The 21088-nt window shown below is 32.9% G+C and overlaps 2 protein-coding genes across 3 annotated transcripts in view; one reads left to right on the forward strand and one right to left on the reverse strand.

Moving 5' to 3' along the window:
• LOC114331297 (dual specificity protein phosphatase 10-like) overlaps window positions 1-21088 on the forward strand; it is a 195086-nt gene that overhangs the window by 111360 nt on the left and 62638 nt on the right. The window lies entirely within an intron of this gene.
• On the reverse strand, window positions 5521-7192 carry LOC114331298 (uncharacterized). Its single transcript, XM_028280821.2, has 3 exons — window positions 6761-7192; window positions 5931-6157; window positions 5521-5663 (listed from the first exon to the last, which is right to left on the reverse strand). Exons 1-3 carry the CDS (start codon window positions 6904-6906, stop codon window positions 5572-5574), a joined length of 465 nt encoding a protein of 154 aa, XP_028136622.1. The 5' UTR covers window positions 6907-7192; the 3' UTR covers window positions 5521-5571.

The following is a 21088-nucleotide window of genomic DNA, read 5'->3' on the forward strand; positions in this document are numbered from 1 at the left end:
GCTGGAGCGATGACATCAAAAGAGTCGCAGGACCAATGTGGAAACGCGTCACACACAACAGAGATGAATGGCGAGAAATGGGAGAGGCCTTTATTCGACATTTCAAATAGAAAAAAAGGCTATAAAAAAATCCATTTATGGTACCTCTAGGAATAATTAAAACGATCGAAAATATCTACCAGAACAACACAATAAAAGTAAAAGTAGATGAAGAACTAACTGACCCAATTGAAGCTGGCAATGGGATAAGACAGGGAGATTCCCTGAGTCCTGTTGTTCAACCTGATCATGGACGAAATAATAAAAAAAAGTAAGAACAAAAAAGGATACCAAATGGGAGAAAAACAACTTAAAATAATCTGCTATGCAGACGACGCAATACTAATATCTCAAAGTGAAGATGATTTACAACGTATGCTGCACGAATTTAATATAACCACTAGAAAATTTAACATGTTAATACTAATATCTCAAAGTGAAGATGATTTACAACGTATGCTGCATGAATTTAATATAACCACTAGAAAATTTAACATGTTAATTTCCCCAAAAAAGACTAAATGCATGGTTATAACAGCAGATCTAATAAGATGTAAATTAGAGCTGGAGGGTCAAATAATAGAACAAGTCATGGAGTTTAAATATCTAGGCATCACACTATGCAGCTACGGAAAGCTCGAAACAGAAGTGGAAGATCAGGTGAATAAAGCAAACAGAGCCGCAGGCCTGAATGGAACAATATGGAGAAATAAAAACATCGGAAGGGAGGTAAAAGGCAGAATTTACAAAACGGTCATCAGACCAATAATGACATACGCGGCGGAAACACGGCCTGATACAGAATTTAGGAATAGGAAGACAATCAGTGGGAAGACCACGAAAAAGATGGAATGACAACTTACTGGAGGCACATTGAAAAACAGACAGAGTAATGTCTATATAAAAAGAAGAAGAAGAAGTTTTGGACCAGATAACAGCGAAACTACAGGGTAACATTCCATGGTGCTTAATGTATGCTGATGATGTCGTGTTAGTAGGAAATAGTGAAAGAGACTTAGAACAAAAACTGGAACAGTGGAGGCAAGCTCTGGAGGAAAAAGGTTTAAAACTTAGTAGGACAAAAGAGTATTTGGAATGTTCATTTAAAGATGGAGTTACTACAAATAAAATGGTATCTTTGAATGGTGGACTGATTGTAAAAAGCAATAGTTTTAAGTATCTGGGATGGGTATTACAGAGTAATGGAGAAATATATGGAGATGCATGCAGTAGAATTGGGGCTGGATGGATGAAGTGGAAAAAAGCGAGTGGTGTGTTGTGTGAGAGAAAAATTCCAATGAAGTTGAAGGGAAAATTCTATAAAACAGCCATAAGACCGTCTATGATGTACGGAACTGAATGTTAGGCAGTGAAAAAGAAAGAGGAACAACGAATGCATGTGGCGGAAATGAGAATACTTAGATGGATGAGTGGAGTGACAAAGAAGGATAAAATTAGAAATGAGTAAATTAGGGAAAGTCTAGATGTGGCACCAATTGATGCCAAATTGAGAGAGCATAGGTTGAGATGGTTTGGTCATGTTCAACGTCGAGACGTTAATCACCCAATACGAAGAATAGCTGAAGTGCAGATTCCTGGAAGGGGTAGGAGAGGAAGCCCAAAGAAGACCTGGGGGAGACGATAAGGCAGGACATGTTGGTAAAGGGGATTGACATTTATATGACCCAAGATAGAATTGTGTGGAGAAATGCAATTAGAGAAGCCGACTCCGCATAGGGATAAGCCAAAGAGAATGATGTACTATCCTCTTTAATAAAATACACAATTTTGGTGAGATACCTAGAGATTGGCTACTCTCGACCTTTGTTGCGCTGTGAAAGAGAACAGTAGAAGCTCTGTATAGTTTCACATCTCTTGCCCAAAAATGTCGAGACCAACAAAAAGATCTTCTCGTCGCATTTATAGACTATGAGAAAGCTTTCGACAAAGTTAAACATAACATTCTCATGGAACGTCTAAAGTTAAAAGGACTCTACACAAATGATATTAACATAGTGAGGAATCTTTATTCGAACCAACAGGCTGTTGTAACATTAGGTGGAAATAGCACAGATGTGCAACAGATAAGTAGAGGAGTGAGGCAGGGATGTGTACTTTCACCATTTCTATTTAATATGTACTCCAAAGAGTTATTTACACATGCACTTGAAAAGCACAGGGAGGATCAAGATAAATGATGAAAATACAGGGTGTAACAAAAATGTAGGTCATAAATTAAATCACATATTCTGGGACCAAAAATAGTTCGATTGAACCTAACTTACCTTGGTACAAATGTGCACCTAAAAAAAGTTACAGCCCTTTGAAGTTACAAAGTAAAAGTCGATTTTTTTTCGAAAACTATTATCGATGGTTTAGTGTGAAAACCTTATATCTCATTTTACAGAAAATTTTACAGGAGTGACTTTAAACTGAATTTGTGCATAGTATAACCTAAAATATATGTGCAAAAATATATATGTAACGATCTAGATGTGTGTTCAGAATCAAAAATACGTGAAGTTGGTTGTTTGTTTTTAAGAAAGAGTATGCAGAAATTCAGTTTAAACTCAGTCCTGTAAAATTTTCTGTGAAATGAGATACGCGGTTTTCACACTAAGCCATCGTTATACATTTTTTATTGAAAATGGACATGTGCCATTCTTATGGCAAGAACATCTTAAAAAAATTATAGTGAAATTTGTACTCCCCATAAAAATTTTATGGGGGTTTTGTTCCCTTAAACCACCCCAAAACTATTGTGTACGTTCCAATTAAATTATTATTGTGGTACCATTAGTTACACACAATGTTTTTAAAACTTTTTTGCCTCTTAGTACTTTTTCGATAAGCCAGTGTTTATCGAGATATTTTCAATATTTGTCAAATCGACCACATATTTGTACATACATATATAGTTAAGTAGGTACGATAATGGAGACCTGTTAATAATCTGAAAATTTATTTATAATTTACATTTTTAGGCATATTAAAAAAGAAGCCACATCTCGATATAAGGTGGTTTATCGAAAAAATATTAAGAGGCAAAAAAGTTTTAAAAACACTGTACATATAACTAATGGTACCACAATAATAGTTTAATTGGAATGTACACAAACATTTGGGGGGTTTAAAGGAACAACACCCCCATAAAATTTTTATGTAAACATATTACAAAAGAAGCCGCATCTCGATAAAAACTGGCTTATCGAAAAAATACTAGGAGGCAACAGAGTTTTAGAAACATTGTGTTGAACTAATGGTACCACAATAATAATTTAATTGATGGATTCGACCGTTACTTGATGGAAGTTCATTTTATCTAACAATAAAACACTGAAAACGTTTGTTTTCTATACTTCCACAAAATTTATTACAACTATGTGACTACAGGTGTTTCGGCAGAGTGCCTTTCTCAAGTGATATAGTTTACAATGTGTTTGCCTTTTTAAGTCTTTAACTGAAGAGGTTGAGGAGTGGGGAGCTGTTTGTCTCGAGTTGGTCATTCAGAATTATATCTGTATTTTTCAGTTTATTAAGCCTTAAGCTATCTTTTTTAGAATCTATGGAAATTAATAAACTGAAAAATACAGATATAATTTTGAATGACCAACTCGAGACAAACAGCTCCCCACTCCTCAACCTATTCAGTTAAAGACTTAAAAAGGCAAACACATTGTAAACTATATCACTTGAGAAAGGCACTCTGCCGAAACAGCTGTAGTCACATAGTTGTAATAAATTTTGTGGAAGTATAGAAAACAAACGTTTTCAGTGTTTTATTGTTGGAATAATAATTTAATTGGAACGTACACAAAAGTTTGGAGGGTTTAAGGGAAGAAAACCCCATAAAATTTTTATGGGGTGTACAAATGTCACCGTTATTTTTTGTTAAGATGTCCCTGCCATAAGAATGGCACATGTCCATTTTCAATAAAAAATCTTTAGTAGTTTTCGATATATTGAAAAAAATCTATTTTCATTTTGTAACTTCAAAGGGCTGTAACTTTTTTTATGTGCACATTTGTACTAAGGTAAGTTAGGTTCAATCGAACTATTTTTGGTCTCAGAATATGTGATTTAATTTATGACCTGCATTTTTGTTACACCCTGTATAAATAACATTCGTTATGCCGACGATAGTCTCTCCGTTTAACAGTAAACAAACAGAAAACGAAAACCATGGTGATCAGCAAGAGGGGTAAAGTCATAAAAAGGATCTAGATAAAAAATCAAGATATCGAACAAGTGGACAAAATGAAATACTTAGGAGTCTGGATTGCGGAAGATCTAAATCCGAAATCAGAAATTCGATCATGAATAGAGCAATCAAGAGCAGCATTTTTGAAGATGAGGAAATTTCTGAGTAACCAAAGACTCAATCTTCACATCCGATATCGGATGGTAAAATGTTATATTCACTATATTCTTCTTTATGGTGTCGAAGCTTGGACTGTCAATGTTAACTTATTGAGAAAGTTAGAAGCTTTTGAGATGTGGCTTTTCAGGAGAATGTTGAAAATAGCGTGGACTGATCATATTACTGATATTACGAACGAAATGGTGTTGCACAGAATGGGAAGAGACAGAGAACTTTTGACCACCATGAAAAAGAGAAAAACAGCATATTTAAGCAGTATCTATGTGTTGCATTTTTTTGACCATCAGTATATATCCGTAAATAAAAAATAATAAATAAATATTTTGCAAAAAATAAGCATTAATTGTGTGCAACAGTGTATACTATAATTGGCAGTTTAAACATAACCGACATTTTTTCGATAAATGTTCCTAGAGAAACAAAGTAAACCAGAAATGTGTAATAGTAAAATGTGATTCAAGATTCAAACAAACCGGATCTTCCCAGGAAAAGCACCGCCGAATAGTCTGTTAGAGTCGAACAAACATAAGTTTGGGATTGCGACGTAGCGTTTCGCGCAGACAAGCAAACCATTTCTACCAGTGGCGGACGAAAACAGGCAGATTTGAAATAAATTTTTATAAGTATGTAAATTATAATAGCACCTAAATTATATTTAATTAAAGCGAAGAATGAATTTTTTTCTTTTTATTTTCATAGTTTTTAATAATTATGAAGCTTATAATCAGTTGCATTTGATAAAATAATGAGCAAAATATTAGGAGTACTTTAATATATGACAAATTCCTCAATATTTACAATTATTTAATAACATTATCAGAAAGGAAGGATTTTAACTATAAAAAAAATTAAACAAGTGTTTATTTTTACTAATTCTAATGTATTTATTTTCTAAACAATGATTCTAAACAAAGTTTTAATTACGATTCTTCGGATGGTTCTAAGATATCTATTCTGGAATTTGAAGTATTTCGGAAATCGAATTTTAAACAAATTATCGATTATAAATACTTGGTACTTTTGAAAAAACATTCTTCATAACTGTAAATTGTAGAAAGTTGAACTAAAACGATGTCAACAAAATATCAATTTAAAATACATTATCCATTATACAATTTTATTTTTTAAGCTGAATAATTACTTTTACTATGTTACCTAAAGCCTAATCCAATTATCGTTTTCCTTAATGTTTCCTTTGACCCTGGAAATTCCATTTGTTTGTTCTTTAGTTTTTGATAGATACCTTAATTAAATAGAAATCGTTAAAATATTTGGAAATTAAATCTTCTTTTATACTTTAAGTAAATAAAAGTGTAAAAGAATTGTATCTATCTACCATTTTTGTTAAAAATGCATCTATATCAGTGTGTTTACGAAAAAACTTTTATTTCGTTCTAAACGGGTACAAACAATTGTTTTATAATTTTACTTACTCTATTTTATTTACCATAAAAAATATAGGTATCAATTTCCCATTAACTAATAGTTTTTTAACTTTTAAACTATTTACCATTAATTGTAGGGGATCTTTTCTCGATGGTGTAGAAGTCGTATATAATATTTTTTATGGTTTTCACTTGTCCACTGCTAAATTCAATTTTTTTGGAACGACAACGTTTTCTTTTTGGACTTTTAAAAGATAAACTAGTCGCTTCATTTTTATTTACGTCTCTACCTTCTTTTCTTATTTTGGTTAAGGTGTTTTTGCTTATACCCGTCGCTGCTAGAATCCTATCCCTACAATTACCAATGTTAAATGTTACTAAACGAAAATATTGCGAAAAAAATTGCAAAAGATTGGCGTGAAAGAAGAAACAGTGCCTAAAAACTTGTGTATTTGATCAGAGCATCCTTCCTGTTAGGACGTATGGCTCATAAACATGGACATTAACAAAGGCCAACATAAACAAAATAGAAAGGACTCACAGAAAATATATATTGTATTAATTGATGTTTTATTCCATGTTGGGAATAACACTTCAAGACAGAAAACCAAACAAATGGATAAGAGAGAAAACAAACGTAAAAAATGTAACTGAGCATATTCAGGGTTAAAGTGGAGATTTGCAGGCCACAATGCGAGACAGGAAGATAAAAGATGGAAGGCTGAAATACAAAACAGGAGACCGTGGACGCAGCTGCAGGAACTCACTGGAAAAGCGCAGCCAAGGACAGACAGATATGGAAAGATTTGGGGAAAGCCTATGTTCAAAGGTGGATAGAAATGGGCTAAAGAAGAAGAAGAATCTGATGAAACTTCATAAATACAATTATAATAAGAAAATAAGAATAATAGTAACTTTAATATCAAGAAAATAAAATGTTATTAACAATACTTACGTCAATTTACTTAAAGGTATTAACAGGTTTTCGGTTGTTTTGAAATGTGCTGCCTCTTGTTCCATAAATGTAGTAACATTATAAATGATTGCCTTTGCTTGGCTATTCAATCCCAGCCCTTTGATTCCTATCTTTTTATGAGGCATATTGTTAAATAACTAATGACTTAACTTAACACACTAGAGATACACTAAATGTCTTAATAATACACTAATTACTACTACTAATATACCAAACACTAAGCTAAAAACTATTAATAAAATATCCAACACGATCAAACCAATAAGTAACACTCTCTGCGATACGTAATGCACTTCTAACTACGACACTGGCGATCAGCAAACTGGCCGTTTCCATGGTAACGCTAGTAAACAAGAACCACTGCGCATCATCGAGTTTTGAATCATATTCCCAAACTTATGTTTGTCCGAGTCTACTCAACGCTAACGTGTATCGTGTATGATTCATAACTCTACCCCTTTATAGAAGACTTGAATGAATAACACTGACGACTTTTTAGGAACAGATGCAAGGTTGAGCAATACGCGATACAATAGATTAGTGAACCAAGGGGTAAAGGAGGCATTGAGCCTAAAAATATGTTAAATAATCTTTCTACTTTGACATCTCAGAAAATAATATTTATTAAAAGTATTATTAGTAAAGGTAATTAATAGTAAAAACATTTTTAATGCAGTGAAATCTTTAAATAACGGCCACTAAAAATGAAAGAACTATTGGCCGTTATATAAAGGTGGCCGCTATTGTTAGTGCAGTCATTGAAGCCTTTTAGCTCAGAATTTTTTTACTATAAACCGATTTACATGAAATTTAGGAATTAGGCTTATCCTACCCTTAACTTCAAAAGTGATATTGACCCGAACTCCACTTTCACCCTGGGGGTGGTTGCCACCCTTTTTCGGTGGTGGAAAATTCTTGTTTCAAAATAACCTCAGATATGGATAGAAGACCTAATTTTAAGCAAAAAATGTTGTATAAAGTTTTTTCAAAAACCCAATTACTTTTCAAGTTATTGGCAATTGAAAATTCGGAATTTTCTCACGATTTTCAACAGTTTTTTGCAAATATCTCCAAAAATGTGCATTTTAACGATAATATTATAATGAACAAAATTGTAGCAGGTAAAAAATGAACACATTGGTTTTTTAAAGAGTGTTCCAAGTGCAATATTAAGCGAGATATTGAAGATCAAAGCCGTTTTTTATTTTGTGTGAAATTTAATCGATGTATTCAATGCCATCTTCTTCTTCTTCATGTACCATCTCCTCTAAGAAGGTTGGCAACCATCACGGCAATTCGCACTTTCGATACCGCTGCTCTAAAGAGATCAGCAGAAGTGCAATTAAACCAAGCTCTCAAATTGTTTAACCAGGAGATGAGTCTTCTTCCGCGACTCCTTCTACCCTGTATTCTTCCTTGCATTATTAATTGAAACAAGTTATAACGCTCGCCCCTCATAACATGTCCCAGATATTGTAGTTTTCTGACTTTAACTGTATTTAAAACCTCTTTATCTTTTCCCATTCTTCTCAACACCTCGATGTTCGTGACTCTATCCACCCAACTTATTCTTAATATTCTTCTGTAGGCCCATAACTCGAAAGCTTCTAATCTGTCCGAAACATCCTTCTTTAATGTCCAAGCCTCCAACCCATAGAATAATACGGAGAACACGTAGCATCTCAGAAGTCTTATCTTTAAAGAAATTGTAATGTCCCTGCTACAGAGTACTTTTTTCAGTTTGTTGAAAGCATTTCTTGCCTGTCCTATTCTTGCTTTAATCTCTTCTGTGTACTCATTAGTTTCATTAATTATTGTACCCAAATATTTATATTTTTCAACCTTTTTAATTTGTTCTCCATGTATTGTTATGCTTTCTTGGCGCTGCTGAGCTTTTGTGATTACCATAAATTGTGTCTTTTTTGTGTTTAGGGACAATTCGTTTTCTTGGCTGACTTCTACCACTCTGTCAACCATTTGTTGTAAATCTTCAAGACATTCGGCTAATAAAATAGTGTCGTCGGCAAACCGTATATTATTGATTGGTCGGCCATTTACTTTTATTCCCGTGGTTAGGTCTTCTAGTGCTTCCTGGATTATTTCCTCTGAATACAAATTGAACAAAGTAGGAGACAGGACACAGCCCTGTCTGACACCCCTCTCAATCTGTATTTCATTTGAAAAGGCGTTGTTCTCTTTTACCACAGCGATCTGATTATAATAGATAGCACTAATGATCCTGACGTCCCTCATATCAATGCCATCTAGCGGAGAGCAAATAAATTTTATGCATGCTAATGAGAAAGGATTTTATAGTGCTTAAAATAAGCTTTAAATTGAGCACTATTAAAAGTTTTTTTTACATAAAATGTGTGAGCTGTAATGAAAAAAAGAGGAACATCTAATGGTTTTTTTTGTTAAATCAATGGATTTCATAAGTGCCCTTTCCACCAAAATTAAAATGAATCGTCTTCCGTCTAGAATCAACTTTAATATAAAGAGTTTGATGGATTCTAGCAGTTTCGCTGCTTTGGAATACATATTTTTTGAAAAAATCACGATGTTAAGAAAAATAAAATTTAGAATTATAAAAAAAACCACCTTCTTTTCATAATATCTCAAAAATAATGAAAGATACGTAAAAAAGTGTAATAATAAAAAAATAGGTTTTTTTTGACAACAATTTTTGTTTGTTGGTTTTTCCTCTCACACAAAAATTGACGAAGATATGATTGATTAAAGAGTGCGCGGTATCGCAACCACAGTCTCTCTCGAGCCCTTTGACCCTTCACCGTTTCAAAATAAAAAGTTTTTCACTACAAATTATAATGAAAAAAGTTGTACCTCTTTTAATTACCTTCAAAATGGTTTTTTATAAATTGTGATAGCTTCAAAATTCAAGTAGTTATGGCCCAAAAACTATCGTACTTTTTTTTCTACTTAGTAAATTAAACATTTTTAATATGTATAATCACATATATTCAATGTTTTAATTTAGGGGTAGTTTTAAGGGTTAAAGAACTTGAGCATATGATTTTTCAGAATAGCTTTTTCGAGAACGTGGAACGATTTAAATCCTTTTTAGTTTATCAAAAGAAATTTTTTATACAATTTTTATTCGAGGGGTTGATTTTAAGGGTTGAAAGGGGTTAACAATTAAACAATTTTGTATCTGGGGCTTTTCGTTGTTTTCCTCGTAATACGAGAGATGTCGCTAGATTGCGTCTCAAAAGGTGGGTTCATTGCATCGCGATGGTTTGCCTTAAAAGAGGCAGAATGTTTATGTTCCCTTCAGAGTTGTGACTGCATAAACTTCACTGATGATGCATAAGGATGCTGAAATAGTTGCTATATGGAGATGGTAGTCCAACTCTGAATCGAATATAAACAAAACCTGCCTTGAACCCTTTTTTATCTTTTTCATTTTACTCAGTTTTTGAGTACATATTTAGAAACTGTCTTTCGGTCCTTTTCCTAGACGAAGAGAAGGTAAATGCGTGGCCTAAGTGTCCTCTATTTGCTTTCTCCTATTTTCGTCGTCTCTACGTGATTATATATTGTAAAATCCGGAGATATGGGATGCAGCCAGAAAGCAGTTTATTAACGAAAAGTCTTAGATTTAAAATATTGTTTATTATATTTTTATTTCAATTATTCTAATTGTTTAAAAAGTAGTAAACTTTGTATCTGGGGCTTTTCGTTGTTTTCCTCGTAATACGAGAGATGTCGCTAGATTGCGTCTCAAAAGGTGGGTTCATTGCATCGCGATGGTTTGCCTTAAAAGAGGCAGAATGTTTATGTTCCCTTCAGAGTTGTGACTGCATAAACTTCACTGATGATGCATAAGGATGCTGAAATAGTTGCTATATGGAGATGGTAGTCCAACTCTGAATCGAATATAAACAAAACCTGCCTTGAACCCTTTTTTATCTTTTATAATTAAACAATTATGATAGAGAACGTAAAATATTATTTATTATATTATTTATTCTATTTTTAAGTCTTCTTGTCAAACCAAATTAATTTTTTGTAAATTTTTTCTATTTAGGGGTTGTTTTTGAGGGTTGAAAGGGGGTTAACAATATGATAATTATTAAGATAGAGAACGTAAAATATCATTTACTCTACATTTAAATCTTTTTGTCATACTAAATTAATTTTTTGTAAATTTTTTCGATTTAGAGGTTGTTTGCAAGGGTTGTACGGTTTTCAAGAGGATGAAAATGAGTTTATAGGGCTTGTTTTTACCTCTTAAAAATAAAAAACGGAGTTCGGGTCAATATAACTTTTGAAGTTAAGGATATGATAAGCCTAATTCCAAAATCTCATGCAAATCGGTTCATAGTAAAAAATTTCGGAGGTAAAAAGCTATTTTACGCTTCAATGACTGCACTATGTCAGGTTTTGCAGTCCACAAATACGTAAAAGATATTTGGAAGTTTGTTTAGATATTTTATTTATACAGAAAAAGATACTTTATTTTAACATTTTCTAATAGGATTTTAGAATGTGACTTAGCATTGTCCAGGAAGAGAAGCACTTTTCTAATTTGTTTTTTCATTTTATTGTCAAATTTATGCACCCACCTTGTCATAATTCCTGTTGTCATCCAATCCCTATTGTTAGAAACCCATTCTAAAGTGGCGTTTATTGTGACGATAAATTGCTACGATTTATTGATTTTTTAAAGCTGTTTAGACGCTGCGATAAATTGTTGCGATTTATTATAAATTGAAACAACTCGATCGTTACAATAAATTGATGCAATCCGATACCAACTGCAATGTAGCGCAAATAATGCGCTATCTACAGCAAGTTTGTAGTCTTTTTCATAGTATTTTTATACGCTAAATCGATTGCCACTACTCGTGATAGCTTAAACCACGTTCTGACTTTGTTATTAATAAATTATTGCGGTTTATAGTACGTTTACTCACGGTTTTTGCTCTAAATTAAAAAAAAACCACTTGGATTGACATGAAATTTGGCATACACGTAGTTAACATGTCAAACAAAACAAGTGATCAAACTGGAACATGAAGTAAAAACCACTTCTATGTAAAAGGTATATTTACTAAAAATTTTTAGAATCCCAATGGATTCAATAAAATGAGTTCATCAGAACGTTTTCAAACCTATCGGTCCATCATCAGTGATTTGAATACTTGCAAAATAGCCCCAGAACCAAACAATGGTTGTGATTATAAATAAATCTACATTATGTTGAAATAAATTTAAAATGGCTAAACGCCGATGTTCAAGGATTAAACCTCTGGGAACATGGTGAAACTCTACCCGAGGACCCAATCAACCATCTTCGGTCAACGATGACTACTAAGTGGTCATCGTAGTGATCTACTAGACTTAGTAGTCATCGTTGACCGAAGATGGTTGATTGGGTCCTCGGGTAGAGTTTCACCATGTTCCCAGAGGTTTAATCCTTGAACATCGGCGTTTAGCCATTTTAAATTTATTTCAACATAATGTAGATTTATTTATAATCACAACCATTGTTTGGTTCTGGGGCTATTTTGCAAGTATTCAAATCACTGATGATGGACCGATAGGTTTGAAAACGTTCTGATGAACTCATTTTATTGAATCCATTGGGATTCTAAAAATTTTTAGTAAATATACCTTTTACATAGAAGTGGTTTTTACTTCATGTTCCAGTTTGTTTAACTATAAGGTATACAGCCAATCCAGGGAACTACCCCTTTTTAGTAAAACAAGTGATATTGTACTGATCTGTGCTTTTACCATGGGGGTGATTTTCACCCCCTTTTCGGGGGTGAAAAAAGAAAACCTTTAAAATAAGTCCAGAGGTGGATAAACTGATTGATTCTAAGAAACTTTTGTCCTATACAGTTTTTTCACTAAGTCAATACTTTTTTAGTTATTTGCGAGTGAATATGTTCATTTTTCAACAAAAAAACACGTTTTTGGTGGTTTTTATAAGCACTTTCGAACTAATGAAACTTACAGATCATATAAATATGGCATAACCAGCAACTGAGCAACTTGTGAAGCGATAAGGATTAATTTCATTTGAGATGATAATTAGGGGGTGATTTTCCCGTTTTTTTTTTACCAAAATAAAAGGGACCAACTTTGTTTTGAGCGTAACTTGCTTATTTTTGATACTAAATACTTTTTTAAAAAACAAGAATAAAGTTTTTTTACCAGCTTTAAAAAAATTGAAATGAGTTTCCTCAAAAAGTGCTTCATTTTTTGGTTATTTTATGTCGAAATATTCGATTGGGAATTTGACAAATGTGAACCTGTTGTTCATTAGCTACAACTCCGCTTCTACTGGGTCTATAGACCTCACATTTACACCATTTTTTTCACTTTTTTATAGTCTATATCAGGGTTGTCCAACTGGCGGCCCGCGAGGCTATTTGTTGTGGCCCACGTAAGATTTTCGGAAGCACATATACATGTGAAAGTGCCTTTTCCTCCATGAAATACATAAAAAACAAAAACAGAAGCAACCTTACCGATTCTTCCTTACGTCATCTTATGAGACTGTCTACAACTGAACTGGAGGTGGACATTTCTTCATTGGTGGATGAAGCCGATCGACCACAGTCCTCACACTAATTGGATACATCTTTTTCGTTGCTTTTGCAATGTTTGTCTTGATTATTGAAAAGTGTTATCAATAAATTTTCCGTTTATAAAAAAATGTAGTTGTTGAACAATAAAAGAAATAATACTCTTTTTTGTTTTAATTATTTTTTTACCTCACTTTATTTTGTTATTACTTGTAACAAAATTATTATATGGCCCGCGACAACATCAAAGGTTTTAGTTTTGGCCCTTGAGGCATTGCAAGTTGGACACCCCTGGTCTATATGTTTACTAAGAAAATTTTTTTTGAAAACATACTTACTTTTTGAGTTATTTGCAAAAAACCGTCTAAAAACGTGGGTTTTTTGTTGAAAAATGAACATATTCACTCGCAAATAACTCGAAAAGTATTGACTTAGTGAAAAAACTGTATAGGACAAAAGTTTCTTAGAATTAATCAGTTTATCCACTTCCAGACTTATTTTAAAGGTTTTCTTTTTTCACCCCCCGAAAAGGGGTGAGAGTCACCCCATGGTAAAAGCATAGATCAATACAATATCACGTGTTTTGTTCGACATTTTAACTACGTGTATGCCAAATTTGATGTTAATCCAAGTGGTTTTTTTAAATTTAGAGCAAAAACCGTGAGTAAACGTACTATAAACCGTTATTTTTGCAATAATTTATTAATAACAAAGTCAGAACGTGGTTTAAGCTATCACGAGTAGTGGCAATCGATTTAGCGTATAAAAATAGTATGAAAAAGACGGCAAACTTGCTGTAGATTGCGCATTATTTGGAGCTTTTCGGCGAATAAACAATTATTTTGTTATTAACAAAATAAGAACATATTTTGAGTAATCGCGACTAGTCGTATTCGATACAGCGACCAAAAATACACCAAAGAAGACCTTAACACTATCAATTTATTTACAGGGCTTCTAATAATTCCTGAAAAATACCTAATTTTACTATAATATGTTAATAACAATTAAACGCACCATATTTGGGCTTCCATACCACTTCTATTGGATTCAGCGACCCAAAAAACCTATAATACCACCATCAAATCACGGCGAGCTAGAATTGCCCACGGGACCCACTATGTTGCGACTAGACTAAAAATCAAATACATACACATGAATAAAGTTTGTTATCTTCTTTGTTTTTGCGAAGAAAAAAAGGAAAAAACTCATGTGAAAGAAAAAATAGCGACGTAAAAACTTTATCACATAAAAAGGTATAATATATTTTTAGATGAGACTCGCAAAGAAATAGTTTTCATCCAAATAAATAACCGTATACAAAGTGTTGTATTTTTTGGCCATCAGTATATAAAATATAAAATGCATCTCGAAATAGTGTTCTTGTTTTTTATCCAGAAGTATCTCGATATTACATCTTTTTGTTTACTTTGTGTGCGTCATACAAACAGTTCTGTATTTTTTTTACAATCTCATTAATATGATAATTGTCAAGTAATGATCTGACCTCCATTATTCACCCATTTGGATTGTTGTTTGTAAGAACCAGAGGATTTTAATAGTCGCGGTTTAGACAAAATGTGACGCAGAATTATAAACATACTGGCCTATTTGTATGAATCATTTCCCCCACTCCTCATTCCAGCAGAGCGGACGAATCTCACTTCACTCTACACAAGTGTGAGTGGAAGTGTGTACATTTCAATTTTGGTATGGTGTAGGTCTCGGAAACAGTTGTGTTCGTTTTTGAGTGTTTTACAAACATTGAACAGACAATATGAGGCTCAAAAGGCCTAGTTCTTGTTTAGTTTTAAGGATAGTTCCAGTATCCACACAAAATAGTAAGTTTTTTCTGCTGTAGCAATTAAACAGTTTTAATGTTAACAGTTAAACTTTTATGAGATGATGACAGTTATCAAACCAATTTAATAACAGGTTTGTTTTTCTTTTTTTATATCGATTTGACTTGTATTTCTCTAATTTCACGCGGACGTAAGTAGGAAATATTCTTGGCCAGTTTACTTCCTGGTAGAAATAATGTGTCGTAGGTTACATATTTTACTATGTATGTTCACAAGAATGTAGGTATACCCATACAAAACAACAGACATATTATATTAATTTTAACAACAATGTTTATCCTATAAGTACCTATTGAGCTTATCAACTTGTGAATATTTTTACAATAGTACAGTTTTAGTGTTTGTGAATCATCATAGTTGACATTTATTTTTGTGTTTACTTAAAACCGGTTATCAAAAAATATGACAATAAAACACACTAATGTAAACATGTAGTATGTCTGTTTATAAAAATATAGAAGATCTTCATAAAATAGAGGACTTCATGCATTACGATCGTGTAAAATTTTAAAACAGCCATATTCATACAAATTTAATTTCAGTCAAAATGTGGATACATGACCAAGATCAGGATCTTTTATTGCGTCTGAATTAATCTATTCCACTCCAGTATTTGTATTTCTCCACTTTTTGTTATTTACAAATTTTTTAGATTCAATCTATATTATCTCTCTCCTTTTAAAATCGCTCTCTAGGTCGTTTTAGAACGTCCTTTTTCATTCTGTATTCCTCAACAGGTCTTCCATCAAGATACATATTATTATAATACTTACAGGGTGTTTCAAAAAGGTATGTCATAAATTAAATCACGCATTCCGAGGACAAAAATAAATTGATTGAATCCAACTTACCTTAGTACAAAAGTGTACACAAAAAAGTTACAGCCCTTTAAAGTTACAAAATGAAAATCGATTTTTTTTCAATATATCGAAAACTATTGGAGATTTTTTATTGAAAATGGACATGTATGATTCTTATGGCAGGAACATCTTAAAACAAAATTTGTGCACCCCATAAAAATTTTATGGGGGTTTTGTTCCCTCAAACCCCCCCAAACTTTTGTGTACGTTCCAATTAATTCATTATTGTGGTACCATTAGTTAAACACAACGTTTTTAAAACTTTTTTGCCTCTTAGTATTTTTTCGCTAAGCCATTTTTTATCGAGATGCGGCTTCTTTTTTAATATGTTTACATAAAAATTCTATGGGGGTTCTGTTCTTTTAAATCCCCCAAATGTTCGTGTACGTTCCAATTAAACTATTATTGTGGTACCATTAGGTAAACACAGTGTTTTTAAAACTGTTTTGCCTCTTAGTCTTTTTTTGATAAGTCACCTTTTATCGAGATGTGGCTTCTTCTTCAAAATACATATACCTAAAAATGTAAATTATAAATAAATTTTGAGATTATTAACAGGTATATCATAGGTACTTAACCATATACAAATATGTGGTGCATTCGACAAATGTTCAAAATATCTCGACTCGATAAACATTGGCTTATCAAAAAAGTACTAAGAGGCAAAAAAGTTTTAAAAACATTGTGTTTAACTAATGGTGACAAAATAATAATTTAATTGGAACGTACACAAAAGTTTGGGGGGTTTAAGCGAGCAAAACCCCCATAAAATTTTTATGGAGTGCACAAATTTCACTTAAATTTTTTTTAAGATGTTCCTGCCATAAGAATCATACATGTCCATTTTCAATAAAAAATCTGCAATAGTTTTCGATATATTGAAAAAAAATCGATTTTCATTTTGTAACTTCAAAGGGCTGTAACTTTTTTTGTGTACACTTTTGTACTAAGGTAAGTTGAATTCAATCAATTTATTTTTGTCCCCGGAATGCGTGATTTAATTTATGACATACCTTTTTGAAACACCCTGTATGAGTAAACAAATTTTACTGTTTTAAATTGCAACTTTTTCGGTCTTGATTTTTTCAGTATATTATATAGAATTCAGTTTCCACTTCTCCTGTTTGATCCATATAATTCGTTCGTTTCTTCTTCATGTGCCTCATTCTTTAAGGACATTGGCAATCATCATGGCCCATTTTACTCTCTCTGTAGCGATTCTGAAGAGTTCTAATTTTGTTTTTCCACTACACTGCTTTAAATTTGTCTAGACGATGAAACTCTACCTGTACTACTGGATCTGTTTAATGAAGTATATAAAACCGGAAAAATCCCTCAGGAATGGTTGTTGTCCACCTTTGTAACAATACCAAAAACAATATATGCCAAAGATTGTTCGGACTATAGGACAATATCACTAATAAGCCATACCCTCAAAATATTTCTAAAGGTGATTCATGGAAGATTATACAGAAAGCTAGAAGATGATATTAATGATACCCAATTTGGGTTCCGCAAAGGATTTGGAACAAGAGAGGCATTGTTTGCGTTTAATGTCCTCTCTCAAAGATGCTTAGATATGAACCTGGATATTTATTCCTGTTTCATCGACTTCGAAAAAGCGTTCGACAGGGTCCGACATGAAAAACTAATAGAATTATTGAAAAACAGAGGTATAGACAGACGAGATTTACGAATTATCATCAATCTGTATTGGATTCACAAGGCCAGTGTAAAGATAGAAGAACAAGAATCAGAGAATATTGATATAAAGAGAGGAGTAAGGTAGGGTTGTGTTCTGTCGCCGCTACTATTTAACGTGTACAGTGGAGCCATATTTCAGGAAGCGATAGCGGAGGCTCTATAAACGGAAGAATAGTAAATAACATAAGATTCGCTGATGACACCGTTATAATGACAGACACCCTGGAGTCGCTACAAGAATTGCTAAATAAAATTAACGATTATTGCATTCGATACGGACTAAAAATAAACAAGAAAAAAACTAAATTTATGATTGTCTCAAAAACACAACATGGAAATGAAAGGTTAATGATAGAGCAAACCCAAATAGAAAAAGTAAAGACATACAAATATCTGGGAACCTGGGTTGATGACAAAAATGACCAAACCAAAAAAATTAGAAGTCCGAATTGAAACTGCAAGGCAAGTATTTATAAAAATGAAGACACTGCTTATAAACATAGACCTTCAGTTGCCTCTCAGATTGAGGGCTCTAAGATGCTACATATTTTCTATATTACTATACGGAATGGAAGCTTGGACATTGAAGAGACAACACATGAGAAAAATAGAAGCGTTCGAAATGTGGTGTTACAGAAGAATATTGAAAATTCAGTGGGTTCAAAGGATTACAAATGTTGAAAGCTACGACGTTTAAATAAGGAGTTAGAAATTATGAACAGTATAAAAACAGAAAAACTGGAATATTTGGGTCACATTACCAGAGGAGAAAAATATGAATTGCTGAGAATTATTATGCAAGGAACGATCCCAGAAAGAAGACGCATCTCTTGGCTGAGGAACCTTAGAGAATGGTTTAACTGTAGTTCATTACAACTGTTCAGAGCAGCAGCCAACAAAGTGACCATAGCCATTATGATATCCAACCTCCGATAGGAGAGGAAACTTTAAGAAGAAGAAGCTTTAAATTTTTCCAGGACGTGCGTCGTCCCCAGGTCCTCGGTTTTCTTCCACGGTCCCTTGTATTAATCGCATTAACTCATATTTTTCATTTCTTAGTATGTGACCAAAGTAGCTCATTTTTCTTTCCTTCATAGTGTTGAGTATTTCTTTTTTCATCTTTCTTAATATTTCCGTGTTTGCTACATGATTATTTGTTCCACATTATTCGATGACACCAGATCTCAAAGCGGGCAAGTCTTTTTTCAGTTGCGTCCGTAATTGTCCAGGGTTTAACTCCATATAAAAGGATATAGAGTAGAGAATACGTAGCCTCTGAATAGTCTATTCCCAGTTTTCCATTACATACTGTTTTCATCTTATTGAAATCGTTTCTGGCCATTTCAATGCGTCGTTTTATTTCGAAGCTGCGGTCCCATCGTTCATTTACTCACATTCCAAACAATTGTACCTGATCTATAACATATTATGTCATTGTAGAAATAACATATATAATCTTTACGTAGTCAGGATCCCCAGTACCGAGATATTGATAACAATTGCCAAAGGTCCTAAGTCTAGCCCGCTGGTACTACAAAAAAAAACGAGTACTAATAGACATATTAGCTTAAGAATATCATCCTATCCTAGTATGGTTGTACTGACGATTTTAAAAGGAGACTACCATATCAGTAAAGGAACATCATTATTTGTTTTTACTTCTTGGCGTGAATCCAAAATATTTCGGGCTTTGGATCACATTAATCTTTTACCCGTCTATAGTAATTTGCTGAATAATTCCTTACTTTGATCCAATCGAGGAATGTGTAAGTTAATTTTTATTTAGAAATCATTGAGTATTGTTTCCATACTTTTGGATTCTTTCGCATATACTTAATTGTAAACAATAAGAAATACTTAGTATTTATAGTATATATATAAAACAAAAACAAGATTAAAAAATCCACGAGGAAAAAATTTCCTGTAGTTGGCTGTATACCATTTATTACAAAAAACCATAAAATCCTTTATAAAAAGTATATTTGTTAAAATCTCTATACAGGGCTACATCACAGAACAGAACTAGTTTTCAATCGGTTGACCCATCATCATCAGTGTTTGCCTAAAATGTGTATAACCTGATAAAATAATGCAAAGTATTTAAAATTTTGACTACGATTTTAAAAAGTTATAGGTTATACTCACTTGAATCTAACATGCCAACCACCAAAGTAAAAAAAATAGTTGGGTAAAAACTCTTTACAATTAATCCGTCATAGGAACATAGAAAAATGATGTGAATTTAAACAGGGATGTTTAAAATATCCAATGTTTCATGCTCGAGGTACCATTGAGCTCAATTTCACTTGTTCACATCATGGCTGTATGGAAGAAAGTGGCTTTGATAGCGGAAATTCTGAATGATGGCATGACAGAAATGACAGTTCCGCAGGAAGTTGAAATTTCCCTGTTAGTTTTGTTGGTTAATACAGGATTGTTGGTTATACAATAATATCTATATGAATAAGTAATATTGTCTTATGCATGTCCCAAATCATCATCAACAAGGCTTTTATTCCGGAGGGAATGTTTACCGCTCTTACTTAGAGCTCTCTGATTAGCTTATTGCGGTGAATCACTCCGCATTCCACTTGTGTGTTGTCAAAGTTTGTTGTATGACTTGGCTTTTGTTCCAATTTTCTTCCACTCATTTCATTCTGTGCATAGTTCCCTCCAGTTTCTCACTTTCAGGATTTTGTTGTCCCTCATGACTTGGTCCTCCCATTTTTCTCTGGGCCTTCCTCGCCTTTCAATTTCTGGCTTCTATCTGGTGATCTTGTTAATCAGTAGGTCGTTTTTCCTTCTCTCTATGTGTCATCTCAGTCTCTCCGCTTTAATAAATAAATCTTCTGCCGTAATAGACCAGGGCGCATCTGTAAAAATATTAGTACATTTGGATGTTGAGAGGTGACTCATATTTTTCTGCAGAAATTGCTTGGAAATAACTCACATAATAATAATTGAGTTATCCTCCTAGTCAAAAAGGTCCGGAACATTGTTTAAATAATCAAAATGTCAAAAGATGAAGGAACAATTTGATTTTTTCTTCGTTTTTTGATTATAACTTTAAAATTATTCATTTTCGAGAAAAGTTACACTGACATAAAAGTTGATTAATTAAATTTCGTACAATATAACATTGGTTAAATTTTTTTAAAATTGTCACCCTTGTTGCAAACAAGTATTCGCATTTTACGTTTTTCAACCATTTATGCTACACTTAGGACCTTCATATTTCACCCAAAAAAACTTAATGATATAATAAAACAATACTGTAAATTTCATTAAGATCGGTTTAATAGATTTTGCAAAATAAATTTTGCA

Source organism: Diabrotica virgifera, chromosome 10, assembly GCF_917563875.1.
Source record: "Diabrotica virgifera virgifera chromosome 10, PGI_DIABVI_V3a".
NCBI classification, from domain to species: domain Eukaryota; kingdom Metazoa; phylum Arthropoda; class Insecta; order Coleoptera; family Chrysomelidae; genus Diabrotica; species Diabrotica virgifera.